Here is a 15,517-nt window from a genome sequence, read left to right on the forward strand (position 1 = left end):
TTTGCTCGACTATAATATTTTCTGGGTGAAGGTATTCATTGAGTGGTAGGTTCTTTAACTGGCGAATCAGGAGATTGCCTTACACCTTATTAGTTAATAATTGCACAAATCCTCCAATAATCATTAATAATCAGAATGAACACAGTTTAAACAAAGGATCAGTCGCTGTTTAAAAACCTGCAGTTTACTAAGTCAATCAGGCCACCACTACAATGTTGCTTAGACACTATTGATTGGCAACAGGCTCGACCAGCTGCACTTCTGACCGTGGCAAGATGGACTTTGTTATCCATAATCCTAGCAACAGAGTAGGGTAGGGGTGTGGAGGAGGGAGGCAGGCAAGAACAAGGTATCTAGTGCACAACATTTATGTATCTGGCTACTCACCAACTGTTTGCCGGCAGTTATGCTTTGGTTTATCCCGAAACAGTCACCAGTGACCAACAACCTGGGACAAAGTCCATGTCTCATTGTTCATTATCATTTGAGTAAGAACACCCCGCCCACTCTTCACTCACTTTTAGTTGTGATGGGAAATTCTACTCATTCAGTAAGACTCGCTTACTTTTTGGTATCTTAAGCAATGCAGTGCATGCTGGTTACAGGCCGAATTAATTTCCACCAAGCCCTCTGCTCGAGAGGACTAGCTGATAGATATGTTATCGTACAAAATGGACTGCTCTAAAAAACACCGGACAGTGTTGGGGGTGGGGAAATGGCTCCTAGTATGACATTCACTCAGACTGGAGTTCAGGTGATTAAAAAAGTGCCAAGAAAGAACTTGCATTTATATAACGCCTTTCATAACATCAGGATGTCTCAGAGTACTTTACAGCCAATGAAGTACTTTTGAAGAATAGTCATTGTTGTAATATGGGAGACGCAGCAGCCAATTTGCACACAGCAAGGTCCTACAAACAGCAATGTGATAATGACCAGAAAATCAGTAATAGAAGTTCATTACAGTTCAGGATTCACCCAGCTGATTCTAAGCGATGCTGGTTTTAATAGAGCTCCTCCTAGTGGACTACTGATGCAATGCAACTGTTACTGTAAATAATAAAGAATCATGTGGCAAAGTCACATGATATCAGTTTTGTGTTAAGAGCCATTTTGTGTGTAGTGTGCTCTTTGGTGATGTCGTAAGGATATATCACAGATGGTGACAAGGATAGGATTTCTGGATTTCTTAGCTGAAATTTTTGTTGGTGGATGATCCTGCCAACCAAGAGAGAGATTTTAAGAGGTTATTTGTTTTGCAGGACAGCTCAAAATCCAAGGTAAATTGATAAATCACACTGGTCAAGTGAGTAACCACACCGTTGACATTTGGGAACAGACAGTTTTAGGATCCAGTTAGTAGGCCAACGGTGAGATTAACCCTTGATCAGTAACAGGCAGAAGTACTCAAATGTCATGAAGAAAACATTTTATTTATTTCTTTATGAAGGTTTGGTGCTGAAGTGGTTGTAAGTGCAACTGACTTCACTGCAGCCAGCAACCATGATTTAAAGCATAAAGTAGGTGGGCCCTGAATTTCCTCTGTGGTTGCTATAGGTAACTGGGAGGGGGGGGAGGGGGTGTGAAGGGGTGAACATTTAAATGACCATTTTGCTTAGTGTAATCGATCACAGAGTGAAATTTGAACTTAAAAGAAATGTTTTTAAATCTTGGTGTGGCAGTGCTGATCAACCAATATCAAGCCAAGGGTCTGCGGCGATTCCCCTCCACATCGCGGCAGAACAGGGTGCTCCAGCCACAATAGAAACGGCCTGAGCCCCTGTCTCCAATATGTAAATGATCCTGACCCCAGCCATGGGCTGTCAATCGGTGGGGGGAAGTCCTGTCCCACCAACCAGTGTGGGTAAGAAGGAGATTTGAAGCCCTTATCCTGTCATCAGAGAATTTACGTATTTATAGGGGTCACTTTGGTCACTGGTGACGTCCTGTAGCTGATAATCAGAATAGAGGGCCCTGAGTGTATTTATCAGGACTTATTTAAAGATTTTCTGGCACAGATTGCTCTCCTCTGTAGATCTAGATCAATTCTAAAATTACAACAGTGACTACACTTCAAAAGTTCTTCATTGGCTGTAAAAGGTTCTGGGACATCCTGAGGTCTTGAAAGACGCGATAGAAATGTGAGCCTTTCTTTCAATATGGATTTTGAATAATGACTAGACTGTCTGTACAATTATACCCCAATCTGACACATATACTTTCGCATGTGCATTTCACAGATGTTTAAGTTTATCACTAGTACAACTTGTATTGAAACCCTCTCTTGTCTTGGTCTGCTCATTGTCCAGTGCATTAGATCAACCATGATCTTATTAAATGGCGGAGCAGGCTCGAGGGGCCAAATGGCCTACTCCTGCTCTTATTTCTTATGTTCTTATGTTGTTATGCATTGTGTAGACATTGTGCAGTCCTCAGGTTGATTGGTTCAAAGGGATTTCAGCTTTGTCGGACTAGTTTAGGTAACTACCTTCATTAAAAAAAACACTCCGATAGACTATTGACCAATAAGCCCCCACCTCAATTGGGAGTTCTCCAATACTATTTTGAGCTAGAGTACATTTGAGCTAGAGTATAGCTCAGTTGGTAGCACTCTTACCTCTGAGTTCGAAGGTCATGGGGTTCAAACTAACTAAAGACATCAGCACATAATCAGACACATCAGTGCAGTACTGAGGAAGATCTGGATTTTTGGTGCTGCCATTCTTGGGCAGGAATTCGTCATGGCTGGGGAGCGGGGAAAGGCATCAGGGTTCCTGCTCTTGATTACTATCCATTGGGCTATGCTGGGAAGTGCATGAGTATGTGGGTTTTTGACGAGGACAGACTGAATTTGGCCGCAAAGCTCCCCATACTCAAACAGCCGACTGACACTCGTTGGCTGAGCTCAAGCAAGAAGAATGGTCACTTGGGTGAGGTGCCGTGGAACTGTTCAACAGCAAGAATCAATGCCAGAGAGCCGAAAGTCAAAACAAACATACATTCTTTGAGAAACCAATCATGCCAGTGCATTGAAAACACCACACAAGTAGCGCACTCCCCACCGGACAGATCTCATCCTCAGTTCCCATCTCCCAGCCCAGTAACAGTTCACGAATGGGGCAACTGTGCTGTGCAGAGGTGGAGAAGTAGAGTCTCTCAAACACATGCTACACCATTCTTTCTAACTGCTCGAAAGCATTTCATTTACAGCCCTACAGATGAAAAAATAAAGGGGCGATTGTTGGAAATCTGCCATATTCTGGCAATGAACAGCATGGCAACCAGTGTCGGAATAAGAAAGAGGCCAAGAGTCCAGCCCAGAGTTCCGGTGAAGGATTCAACAAGTCGTCCTCGTTCAGATGCTGACTCACCTGCTGTGCATTTCCAGTGTTTTCTGCTTTTATTCCACTCACAGACAGCGAGAGAGAGACAATGAGAGAAGGCTTTCACCCCGTCAGTCTGGGTTCAGCCTAATCGCTTGCTGCATTCAGTCCTCTCAGTTCCAGCTGCTGGGACAACCAAGGAAAATGTCGACGGGCAGTCAGATGTGTGCATACATTAGAATTATTTTTGACAGGCTGGTTCCGAAAGCCCTAATTAGAAGCTGGAAATACATCGTTCGCAACCTCAGGATGTCCCAAAGAGCTATAGTCCCATTGAAGTACATTGTTGTAATGTAGGAATCGTGGAAACCAATTTGCACATAGCAAGGTCCCACAAACTGCAATGACCAGATAGTCTGCTTTTAGTGATGTTGGTTGAGGGATAAATATTGGCCAGGACACCGGGGAAAACATTTTGAAATAGTGTGATCTTTCACATCCACCAAGAGGGCAGATGGGGCCTCGGTTTAATATCTCATTTGCAAGACAGTACCTCTGAGAGTGCAGCATCTCCTCAGCACTGCACTGGAGTGTCAGCCTAGATTTTGTGCTCAGGTCATTGGAGTGGGATTTGAACCCGCGACCTTCTGAATCTGAGGCGAGTGTGGAACCATTAGTTGGCACTCGGTTTAACACAACTCAGCCGATTGGGTAGTGCTTCAGGACACCGCACAAGGTGATACCTTGACAGCCTTTTCATTAGTTATTGCTTAAGTAACTCATAGGAAACTAGTACAAACAAATGAAAGATGATCCTACAAGGGAGATAAGGTTACGACTCAGCACAAATGGTGCAGAGCTTTGCACGGCTGAAGCACATATCGGGCGTGACTAGACGAACATGATGTAGGTCGCCAAACAAGCGCCCTGACCGCCAGGCCCAAATTCCAGGTGTAGTTGCACCCAACATTCAGCTCTGCGCCACACACGGTAAAAAAAATCCTCCCTATATATATTCAAACATGTCGAGGCCCTTCGTGAAGACACCAAAATGCCCCCCACCCCTCCCCCCAACGTGAAGTCCCGACAGGAGAGTTGGTTCACATCACGCTGCACCGGTTTCGCCGTAGGGCTCCCTGAAAACGTATGGCGGCGTGCACGTGCCGACAGCGCGCACAACCAATGGTCTTTAGAAGTTCATTGAACAGCAGGAGGATGTGCCAGTTGTACTTGGCCGAGCACTCGATGTAGCCGCACTTCCAGGTCTTCTTCACCAGGTTGGAAACATTGCGTCTGGGGATGACTCGGCCCCTCTGCAAGTCACGTTTGTTGCCGACGATGATGATAGGGATCTCGCTGGTTCCCATCATCCTGGGCGGAGAGAGCAAAGAGCAAAGGTTAAAGAAATAGGCGGCGAGAAAATAACACACAGAATTTACAGCACAGAAACAGACCATTCGGCCCAACTGGTTTATGCTCCACTCCAGCCTCCTCCCACCCTATCATCACCATCCTCTATTCCTTTCTCCCTCGTCCACCTATCCAGCTTCCCCTTAAATGCATCTGTGCTATTTGCCTCAACTACTCCTTGTTGTAGCGAGTTCTATATTCTCACTGGTAAAGATATTTTTCCTGCATTCCTTATTGGATTCATTAGTGACTATCTTATATTTATGGCCCCTAATTTTGTATTCGCACACAGGTGGAAACGTCCTCTCTATCCTTTCATAATTATAAAGACCTCTATCAGATCACCTCTCAGTTCAGTCTGTTCCGTCTTTCCTGACAGTTATAACCGCTCAGTCTGGTAGTATCCTTGTAAATCGTTTTCACACAATCTCCAGCGCTTCTATATACTTTTTTGTAAAAGGTGACCAGAACTGTGCACAGTACTCCAAGTGTGGTCTAACCAAGGTTCGATAAAAGTTTAACATAACTTCTGTGCTTTTGAATTCTATTCATCTAGAAATGAACCTCAATGCTTTGTTTTCATTTATAATGGCGTTGTCAACCTGTGTTGCTACTTTTAACGATTTGAGAATGTCTACCTCTAGATCACTTTGCCCCTCAACCCCTCCATATAACTAGGGAGCTCCGCAATGGCAGTTGGCAAATGTGATGCCTCGGGCAGAACTTATCCATCTATGGATTAAATTTAATGCAGGGAATTGTGAAGGGGTACAATTTGGGAGGAAGAATGAGGAAAGGCAATGTAAACCACATGGTACAATTTTAAAGGGGTGCAGGAATAGAGATCTGGGAGTGTACGTACACAAAATGTTGAAGCTGGCCGAACAACTTGATGAGGACGGTGAGAAGCATAAGGGATCCAAATAGAGGCAGAGAGTACAAACGCAAGGAGGTTATGCTGAACCTTTATAAAAATGCTGGTTAGCACACAATTCTGGGCTCGACACTTTAGAAAGGATGGCTAGGTCTTGGAGTGGGTAGTTTACCAGAGTGGTACCAGGGATGAGGGACTTCAGTTGAGAGACTACAGAAGCTGAGATTGTTTTCCTTGGAGCAGAGAAGGTTAAGGGGAGATTGAACAGAGGTGTTCAAAAATATGAAGGGTTTTGATGGAGTAAATAAGGAGAACCTGATGTTACTGGCAAGAGGGTCGGTAACCAGAGGACACAGATTTAAGCTGATTAGCAAAAACGCCAGGAGGGAGATGAGAAGAAATGCTTTACGCAGCGATTTGTAATCTTGAACGCATGGCCTGAAAGGGCGGTGGAAGCAAATTCAGTAATAACTTTCAAAAGGGAATTGGATAAATACTTGAAAAGGAAAGCTTTGCAGGGCTATGGCGAAAGAGCAGGGGAGTGGCCCTAATTGAATAGTTCTTCCAAACAGCCGGAACAGGCATGATGGGCCGAATGGTTCCTTCTATGCTGTAAGATTAAATATAGACCAAAAGGTCTCTGTTGATTTCAGTCAGTGCAGCAGAAGGGGTAATACAATTTGCTTCAGTGTTTTGGGGCTTTAGGGACGTGGAGGAGGGGGTGGGGGGGTGGTGGAGAGGAGGAGTGATATTAGACAGGGTTCCTGCTCCTGGTTTCCTGCTGGAAAGCCCCCATGTTTGGGCATGGTGCGAGGAAAGGACTAAGCCGGTCACTGATTCCCCCCATGGTCGCACAGCCTCACAGCATTCACTAGCCACTCAGCACCCATGGAACAATATTCAATCTCCAGCCAGCACTTTAACGAGAGAAAAATTGCAGCATTAGAAAGAATGAATACGAGAGCATTACCACAAGTTGCAGGGACCAAAAGGCAGCACTAAATGCTTATTTAAAAATAGAAATTTTAATATTAGAAATTTGAATATCCTAAGTATGTTATAACTCAATTAGTTTTATTCTAAATAATTTTCCTGGCACTGCAATGTTAGTTCATTCATTTCAGAATCACTAGTAAAATATTCAATCTACATAAAATTAAGCCTTTGAAGTCATAATGTCATCATCTTCATTGTAGCTAAAAACAAAGCAGCAGCTTAATGGAAGGGTTCATTAGAACATAGGAACAGGCGGAGGCCATTCAGCCTCGAGTCACCTTTGCAATTCAACTAGATCGGGTCTAATCTGTACCTCAACATCATTTACCCGCATTAACTCCATATCCCTGGCACCCTTACATAAGTATCTATTCATCACAGTCTTGAAAGCTCCAATTGTCTCAGCATCCACAGCTTTATGGTATTTGTAGGAAAAACTGCTTCCTGATTTCCTCCTGAATGGTCTAGCTTTAATTTTAAGATGACACCCTCTAGTTCTTGATTCCCCATCAACAACAGCAACAACAACAACAACTTGTATTTATACAGCGCCTTTAATATAATAAAACGTCCCAAGGCGCTTCACAGCAGTGTTACAAGTTCCAAAAAAATTTTGACAACGAGCCAGATAAGAAGAAATTATGGCAGGTGACCAAAAGCTTGGTCAAAGAGGTAGGTTTTAAGGAGCATCTTGAAGGAGGAAAGAGAGGTAGAGAGGCGGAGAGGTTTAGGGAGGGAGTTCCAGAGCTTGGGATCGAAGCAACAGAAGGCACGGCCACCGATGGTTGAGTGATTATAATCAGGGATGCTCAAGAGGGCAGAATTTGTGGAGCGCAGGCATCTCGGGAGGTTGTGGGGCTGGAGGAGATTACAGAGATAGGGAGGGGCAAGGCCATAGAGGGATTTGTAAACAAGGATGAGAATTTTGAAATCGAGGTGTTGCTTACCCCGGGAGCCAATGTAGGCCAGCGAGCACAGGGGTGATGGGTGAACGGGACTTGGTGCAAGTTAGGACACGGGCTGCCGAGTTTTGGATGACTTCAAGTGCAAATAGTTTTTCTGCATCTACTCTATCAAATCCATTTAACATTTTAAACAACTCTATCAGATCGCCCCTCAATCATCAATACTCGAGCCTCCTTTATGCAACCAGTCCTCATAATTTAACCCTTTTAGCCCCGGTATAATTCTGGTGAATCTGCAAGGTCAATATTTCCTTCCGGAGGTGCAGTGCCCAGAACTGAACACAGTGCTCCAGGGTCTGAGCAAGGCTCTGTACAACTGAAGCATAACATCCCTTTATAATCCAGCTCCCTGGAGATAACGGCCAGAATTTCATTCGCCTTTTTGCTAGCTTTTTATATCTGTATACTAGTTTTAAAGGTTCAGGTGGCTTTTTTTTAATATCTAGGAGTGAGTTCTATGCTGGAATTTCATTAAAGAATTCAGATGGGTTTATCTATATTAAATTCAGTACATGCAATGTGTGTTCCATTGAAAACTCCTGTGTCAACTTGCTCTTATGGGAAATCCTGTTATAAAAGTGGCCACATTTTCCTGCAGTTGCCCTGTTACACCTGTAGATGGTGCTGTGATAGGACTGATATGGTTTGTGCCATCACACCTGCTCTTTTTTTTGGTCAAAGAAATATCTTTAATAGTAATATCTTTAACCAATGTTTTTCACAGGTTTACCAGAGAGAGATAAGCACCATGTCGCAACCTAAAGTCATAGAAAAACTTTCCACGAAGGAGAAGGGCGATGCCCCTAGTGCTGCCGGTGTCTATACAGATACACTTGGGATCATTGCTATGGGCAGCAATGTCCCAGGACTCTCCAAGGTTATCCTGCAGAAGTTAAATATGAAAAACTACGATGATTACAGGTAAACAGCCCTTTCTTTAACTTCACATGTAACTTAAAATAAAAGGTGATTTTCTTTTTGTCATTTTTTTTTTCTCATCCCGATGAACCTTCCCTTAGCCTTTTCTGCATTGGTTGTGCTTCTTCTCACAGTGGATTTTTTCAATTATGTTTTAAATGTTCTCTGTATAATTCCGATTCCTATCCTTAACGGTGGTCCCTCCCTGTGGAGCTTCAGCCATAACAAGCCTCGCATCTGCTCTTATCACCCTGTCCCCAGCACCACCTGTTTCAGTGATGTACTACACAGTCCAATTCCCTGAACATTGCTCAAATTGCTTTCTGCCATGATCTTCCTCAGTAACCGAATGTCTAAAATAACGGTAAAGAAAATGTTTTTTTTTACATATTTCACAATAACCTGATTAAATTTATCCATTCAATTGTCTTGTGCGCACACAAATTGCAAAGTCCCATGGTCCATCAGTGTAAATCCATTGGAAACGGTAGCATAGTGGTTAATTTACTGGACTAGTCATCCCGACGTCTGGACTAATGATCCAGAGACAGAAGTTCAAATCCCACCACAGCAGCTGGGGAATTTAAATTCTGTTAAATAAATCTGGAATAGAAAGCTAGCATCAGTAATGATGATTATGTAACTACTGGATCGTTGTAAAAATGCATCTGGTTCACTGACGTCCTTTAGGGAAGGAAATCTGCTGTCCTTACCCAGTCTGGCCTATATGTGACGCCACACCCACCACACCAATGTGGTTGACTCTTAACTGCCCTCTGAAATTGCCCAGCAAGCCAATCAGCTGTCAAGAAGGCAGCTCATCACCACCTTTTCAAGGGCAATTCGGGACGATTGCCAATCGATACTGACCCCGACAGAAATCTTGGGGTCACTAATAGCTGTCAAATGAACCAATGGATGAAAGTAACAAGCATTCAGTTCACACAAAGGAAGAAATTGCACATCATTTATGGGAAGCTATGTAGGAGGAGGAATAGTTGATTTTCATCCATTAACCCAGCGAACGGGGAGATACCTGGATCCCATATAGCTGAGGGAAGGAGATGGGAGAGGGCCTGTACCTACAATCGGTTTGTGCAGAACAAATGCTAATGACCAAAGGTTAAAAAAAAAATTGGTTCCCTGACATTCAGAGGTGGATTTTTGGGTCCTCTGCGCTCCGTTTTTCACCCTGGAGCGGTGGCAGTGGCAGCGGTGAGGTGTTCTGGCCGGGCGGTCAGCCTCCAGCGCCCGGCGGCAATCCTCAGGTCCAGTTTTGCGGCAGCGAGGAGCAGCACCGCCCGGAAGAGCTGCAATGCCCCTGGTTGCGACACTGGCGCGAGTTTTGATTTTTGTCCGGCCCGTACCCCTACCACCCCAAAAACATCAAAGCCGAAATTCCAGCCCTCAGACACCGAGGAAACTCTTACCCCAGCAGAACAGGAAGTGAAGAGTGAGTGGCAGGGAACTCGGTCCATTACTGTCAGTAACTCTCCACAAAAGATGGAAGCAAGAAAGAGGAAGTGGAGAAGGAAAACACAGCAATTTGAAGGAACAGGGACAGGCGACAGAGAGGTGCTATTCTCTGACTCACTGGGTGCAATGCCATTGGAGATTAACTAATTGAGAAACAGTTAGCTGAGAGTGAATATAGACTGCAATCCAATCAAAAGATTTAGACTGTTTAAAGAGAGAATGATGGATACCCTAACATGGATAAAAGCTGCAATCTAATTGAATTGCTCAGATTATCTCCTTATGCATATAATTAAAAACCTCACTGTATGTGCCACACTTCAAGGCTTCACATGTCAGTAGGGTTACAAATCATTACTGGCTCAAATAGTCACTCAGTGGTTACATTTTTAATCAAATACCCAATTAACTAAATGAGAATGATGCCATAATTAGCAAAAAAGGAACAAAAAAGCTCCAACGAGGAACGTGCCAACAACAGAGAAGTGAGAAATATATCCTTCAAATTATTCAAAGCACCCATTCACTAACAATCAAATACTGCAAAACTGGCTAATCAATCATTTATCCGCACTGTTTTCACCCACCATTTGCCTCTGGTGATTATATACAGATGGAAATAACATTTATAATAAACCAAATCTATTGAAAATAAAGTCCTGAATAAAACATTAAACTTAACCAAAAAATTGGTTTATTACATTTTGGAAATTCCCACAAGATGTTGCCTCTACTGAACCTGCCCTTCAGTCTGAAGCCTTACGATTGACATGGGGCATCCATTTGGGCCTGGGAGCTGCAGAGTTCCAGGTCCTGGAGAACTTCTGTCTGCGTCTGAGAGATGCATCGTGGAAGTTGTCATTTTTACCCTGTGAGTTGTGTATGTATATACCTTGTACACTCAATTTACAGTTACATAAGACCAATGAATGTATCGTTACACTGTATACAATATGCCTGTACCACCAGAGGGTGCAACAGGTAAAGACCTAGAGGTCACCTGTACATTGCAGGTAACCAAGTCTAAAAAGGAGCTCACCTTACTGCACCCTCATTCAGGATCTGTAATAAATGGACTAAGGTCACAACAAGTGCAATATCTTACCTCGTGGAGTCATTACTAAAGTGCCTGCAAACACCACAATTGGCGACGAGAATACGAATTCCATGCGAAAAATGGCTAACCTCAGCAACTTTCAACAATTCGCTGATGGAGAAGATTGGGATGCCTTTGTGGAAAGGCTAGAACACTACTTCATTGCAAACGACCTGGCTGGAAACACACCAACATCGCTGGCTGATAAGCAGCGAGCCATCCTACTCAGCAGTTGTGGGCCCACCATTCATGGCCTGGTCAGGGACTTGTTAGTCCTGGAGAAGACGACAACAAAAACGTTTGCGGAGCTCGTAACCCTGATACAGGAACAGAAAAGGGAGCATCCTAACAGCCAGACACCGGTTCTACACACAGCGGTGGCCCGAAGGCCAAGAAATCGCAAAATACGCTGCAGACCTGAGGCGATTGGTTGCACCGTGTGATTTTGGCGACCACCTTACCGACGCACTGAGGGACATCTTTGTTATCGGAATCAGCCACGAAGGCCTCCTGCACAGGCTGCTCTCTGCGGACACCACCGTCACCCTGCAGAAAGCAATTAGTGTGAGCCAAGCGTTCATGGACTCGGCCTGCGATTCCAGGAGAATAACTCAACCCCAGGACTCCAACACGGCAAGTACAGTGAACCGAATGGCGCCTTTCAGAGGGAAGACTGTGACCCCGAGCCCCGCAAGCCTGAGTACGCCACAGGGGGCCAACCGGCCAGCCCCATGCTGGCGCTGTGATGGAAATTACAGAGCCCAGTGCAGATACAGAGACTATACTTGCAGGGGCTGCAACAATAAAGGCCACCGACAGCGAATGTGTAAAAAAAACTTTACTCACCGAGTCCCTGAAGAGTTGGCCGATCACCCGGGCTCCAATGCTGATGAAGATGAAGAGAGAGTCCAGGAGGCAGCTCAGCCCCAGGAAGAGGTATACGGAGTGTTTACCTGCTCCACCGAAAGTTCCCCGTTGAAGATAGAAGTTGAAATCAATGGTGTTCCAGTCTCGATGGACGTCGACACGGGCAAGCCAATCGCTGATAAACCAGGCAGCCTTCGAGAAACTCTGGGACAACCCTATCGAACAACCTAAAATGTTCCCGATCCAGGCGAAGCTGCTCACTTACACAAACGACCTCATCCCAGTTGTTGGTAACGTGGATGTCCAGGTGTCCTATGGCGGCGCGATGCACAAGTTACCTTTGTGGATCGTTACTGGTGATGGTCCAATGCTGCTAGGAAGAAGTTGGATGAAGCAAATCCAAATCTGTTGGAACTGGGAAAGCTTCCAGGCCCCGGTGAGCGACGTCCTAGGCGGCCCCAAATTTGATCCAGCGCAGCACCTGAAGATCCTACCGTCCAGCTCGACTGCGCGGCGACAACACAAACTGCACTAACCAACGGTGAGGCGATCCAATCCGAACGGACAGTGCACACCTTCCGGGCCGTGGCAGGACTCAGAAGGGAGAAGATCGACGCAGAAGTATTGCCCCAGCTTCAGTGGCAGACCCTGGGGAGAGAAGGATCACAGCAGCCTACCTCGAGGAGAAGGAAAAGATGGCGCCAGCAGCACGAAGCGAAGTGTCTGAAATCAAGATGGCCGCGACCAGACCATGAGGGGCAGCATTGAGGGAGCAACACATGATGCCGAGCAGCGAACCAGATTGGGGTAAAGACTGCAAGACCCTCTTAAAAGAGACCGGCCACCCAGAACAATTAAAGGGACAGTTCCACTTTTTGTTCAGAGATGCTGGTAATACCAATGTGAGACATGTAATTAACAAATGCAAGTATTTAACTGTACCGTTAAACAGCGATGCTGGTAGGATACGCGGAAAAGGTGTAATTGATGAACACAAGTATCTAAATGTAACATTGTACAGTGATGCTGGTAATATACAGGGAAAATGTGTAATTGAGCGTAAAGATGTAATTGACAAATGTGAACTCGTACCTGAGAGCGATCAGAGGCAACGTATCATGAATGTAAAAGATGGAATAATGAGTGATGCGGGGTTCAAGATGCTCGCCAACAAAACCAAGAGCAGTCTCCCGTTTGAAGTACCTAGGTGCAGTGGACTACCCAATCATGTAGCCTCCGGGACCAAGGTGATGCCCCTGGGAGTGTGGCCACACACAGTGGGAGCTTACCCACTGCAGGGCCAGCGATCAGCAGATGGCACAGGCACCACTACTGGCACCTTGTCCCAGATCGGCCCTACCCCTCTGGCCATCAGGGCCAGCACCGGGAGCAAGAGGCCAGCAACCTCCAGCCCGCCCGAGGGGACCTGGGATGACCAGGCTCCCACTAGCGCTGAAGGGCAGCAGGGAGATCCTGCAGCCCTCAAAGGAGGACAGGGGGCTCAGCGCCACCATCAGACAATCTGGACACAGTCCAGTGACTCTGGAACTAACGACCTCACCCACCTGCACCGACACCCCAGGGGCAAGACTGTAATACCATGTATGACCTTACCTGCAACATGTACTTGTTCCACCACTGCTAAACCCAAACAATCATGTAACCAATTTTTTTTGTACATGTATGTAAATGCAACGGTCAAGCCACATACATAGTCTATGTATGGGGGAGGGAAATGGCGGTATGACACATGGATCACACCCAGAACCCACACAAATCCCCATTTCAATCTCCAACCATCCACTGCTGACCATTTCCCAATGTTGTGGCAATAGGACTTGGGGGTCCACAGTGAGAGAGCCATCCCCAAGCACAGACGAAGTGCAAAGGGGGTTTTGGGCACTCAAGTCGAGGGACAGAGCACCCAGTGCAAAGGCTTAGGAGGGAGTGAAGTTGTGTATGTATATACCCTGTACACTCAATTTACAGTTACATAAGACTAATGAATGTATCGTTACACTGTATACAATATGCCTGTACCACCAGAGGGTGCAACTGGTGGAGACGTAGAGGTCACCTGTACACTGCAGGTGACCAGGTATAAAAGGGAGCCCACCTTACTGTAACCTCATTCAGGAGCTGCAATAAATGGACTAAGGTCACAACAGTTCAAGTGCAATACCTTACCTCATGGAATCATTTCTAAAGTGCCTGCAAACACCACACTCTGGAATTACAATTTCTCGAGTGGACTATGATAATCATAGAATCATAGAATGGTTACAGCACGGAAGAAGGCCGGTTCTCTGCAAGAGCACCTCAGCTAGTCCCACTCCCCCGCCCTTTCCCTGTAGACCTGCAATTTTCTTTCTTTCAGTGACTTATCCAATTCCCCTTTGAAAGCCACGCTTGAGACTGCCTCCACCACAGGCAGTGCATTCCTGATCCTACCCACTCCCTGTGTAAAAAAGTTTTATCTTATGTCGCCTTTGGCTCTTTTGCCAATCACCTTAAATCTGTGTCTGCTGGTTCGTGACCCTTCTGCCAATGGGAACAGTTTCTCTCTATCTACTCTGTCCAGACCCCTCATGATTTTGAACACCTCGATCAAATCTCCTCTCAATCTTCTCTGCTCCCAGGAGAACAACCCCAGCTTCTCCAGTCTATCCACGTAGCTGAAGTCCCTCATCCCTGGAATCATTCTCGTAAATCTTTTCTGCACCCTCTCTAAGGCCTTCACATCCTTCCTAAAATGCGGTGCCCAGAATTGGACACAGTACTCCAGTTGAGGCCAAACCAGTGTTTTATACAGGTTCATCATGATTTCCATGCTATTCTACTCTATGCCTCTATTCATGAAGCCCAGGAGCCCGTAAGCTTTTTTAACTGCTTTCTCAACCTATCCTGCCACCTTCAACGATTTGTGCACATATACTCCAGGTCTCTCTGTTCATGCACCTCCTTTAGGATTGTCCCCTTTAGTTTATGTTTCCTCTCCTCATTCTTTCTACCAAAATCTATCACTTTCATCTGCCACGTGTCCGCCCATTTCACCAGCCTGTCACTGTCCTCTTGAAGTCTATCACTATCCTCCTCACTGTTCACTACATTTCCAAGTTTTGTGTCATCTGCAAATTTTGAAATTGTATCCTGTACACCCACATCCAAGTCATTAATATATATCAAGAAAAGCAGTGGTCCTAGTACTGACATCTGGGGAACATCACTGTGTACCTTCCTCCATGCCAAAAAACAACCGTTCACCACTACTCTCTGTTTCCTGTCACTTAGCCAATTTTGTACCCATGCTGCCACTGTCCCTTTAATTTCATGGGTTTCAACTTTGCTGGCAAGCCTACTATGTGCCACTTTGTCGAACGCCTTTTGGAAATCCATGTACACCACGTCAACCTCATTGCCCTCATCGACCCTCTCTGTTACCTCATCAAAAAACTCGATTAGTTGATAAAATACAACTTGCCTTTAACAAATCCGTGCTGGCTTTCCTTAATTAATCCACACTTGTCCAAGTGACTGTTAATTTTGTCGCGGATTATCATTTCTAAAAGCTTCCCCATTACCGAGGTTAAAT

At 45.3% G+C, this 15,517-nt stretch overlaps 1 protein-coding gene across 1 annotated transcript in view; it reads right to left on the reverse strand.

Annotated features, from left to right (window-relative positions):
• Positions 1–4,423: 4,423 nt before the first annotated feature.
• LOC139227050 (ras-like protein family member 10B) overlaps positions 4,424–15,517 on the reverse strand; it is a 196,809-nt gene continuing 185,715 nt past the window's right edge. The window contains exon 3 of the mRNA XM_070858131.1: positions 4,424–4,694. Coding sequence (XP_070714232.1) covers positions 4,424–4,694 — 271 coding nt within the window. The remainder of the gene's footprint in view (positions 4,695–15,517) is intronic.

The sequence above is a fragment of the Pristiophorus japonicus genome, chromosome 16 (genome assembly GCF_044704955.1).
Source record: "Pristiophorus japonicus isolate sPriJap1 chromosome 16, sPriJap1.hap1, whole genome shotgun sequence".
Taxonomy (NCBI): Eukaryota; Metazoa; Chordata; class Chondrichthyes; family Pristiophoridae; genus Pristiophorus; species Pristiophorus japonicus.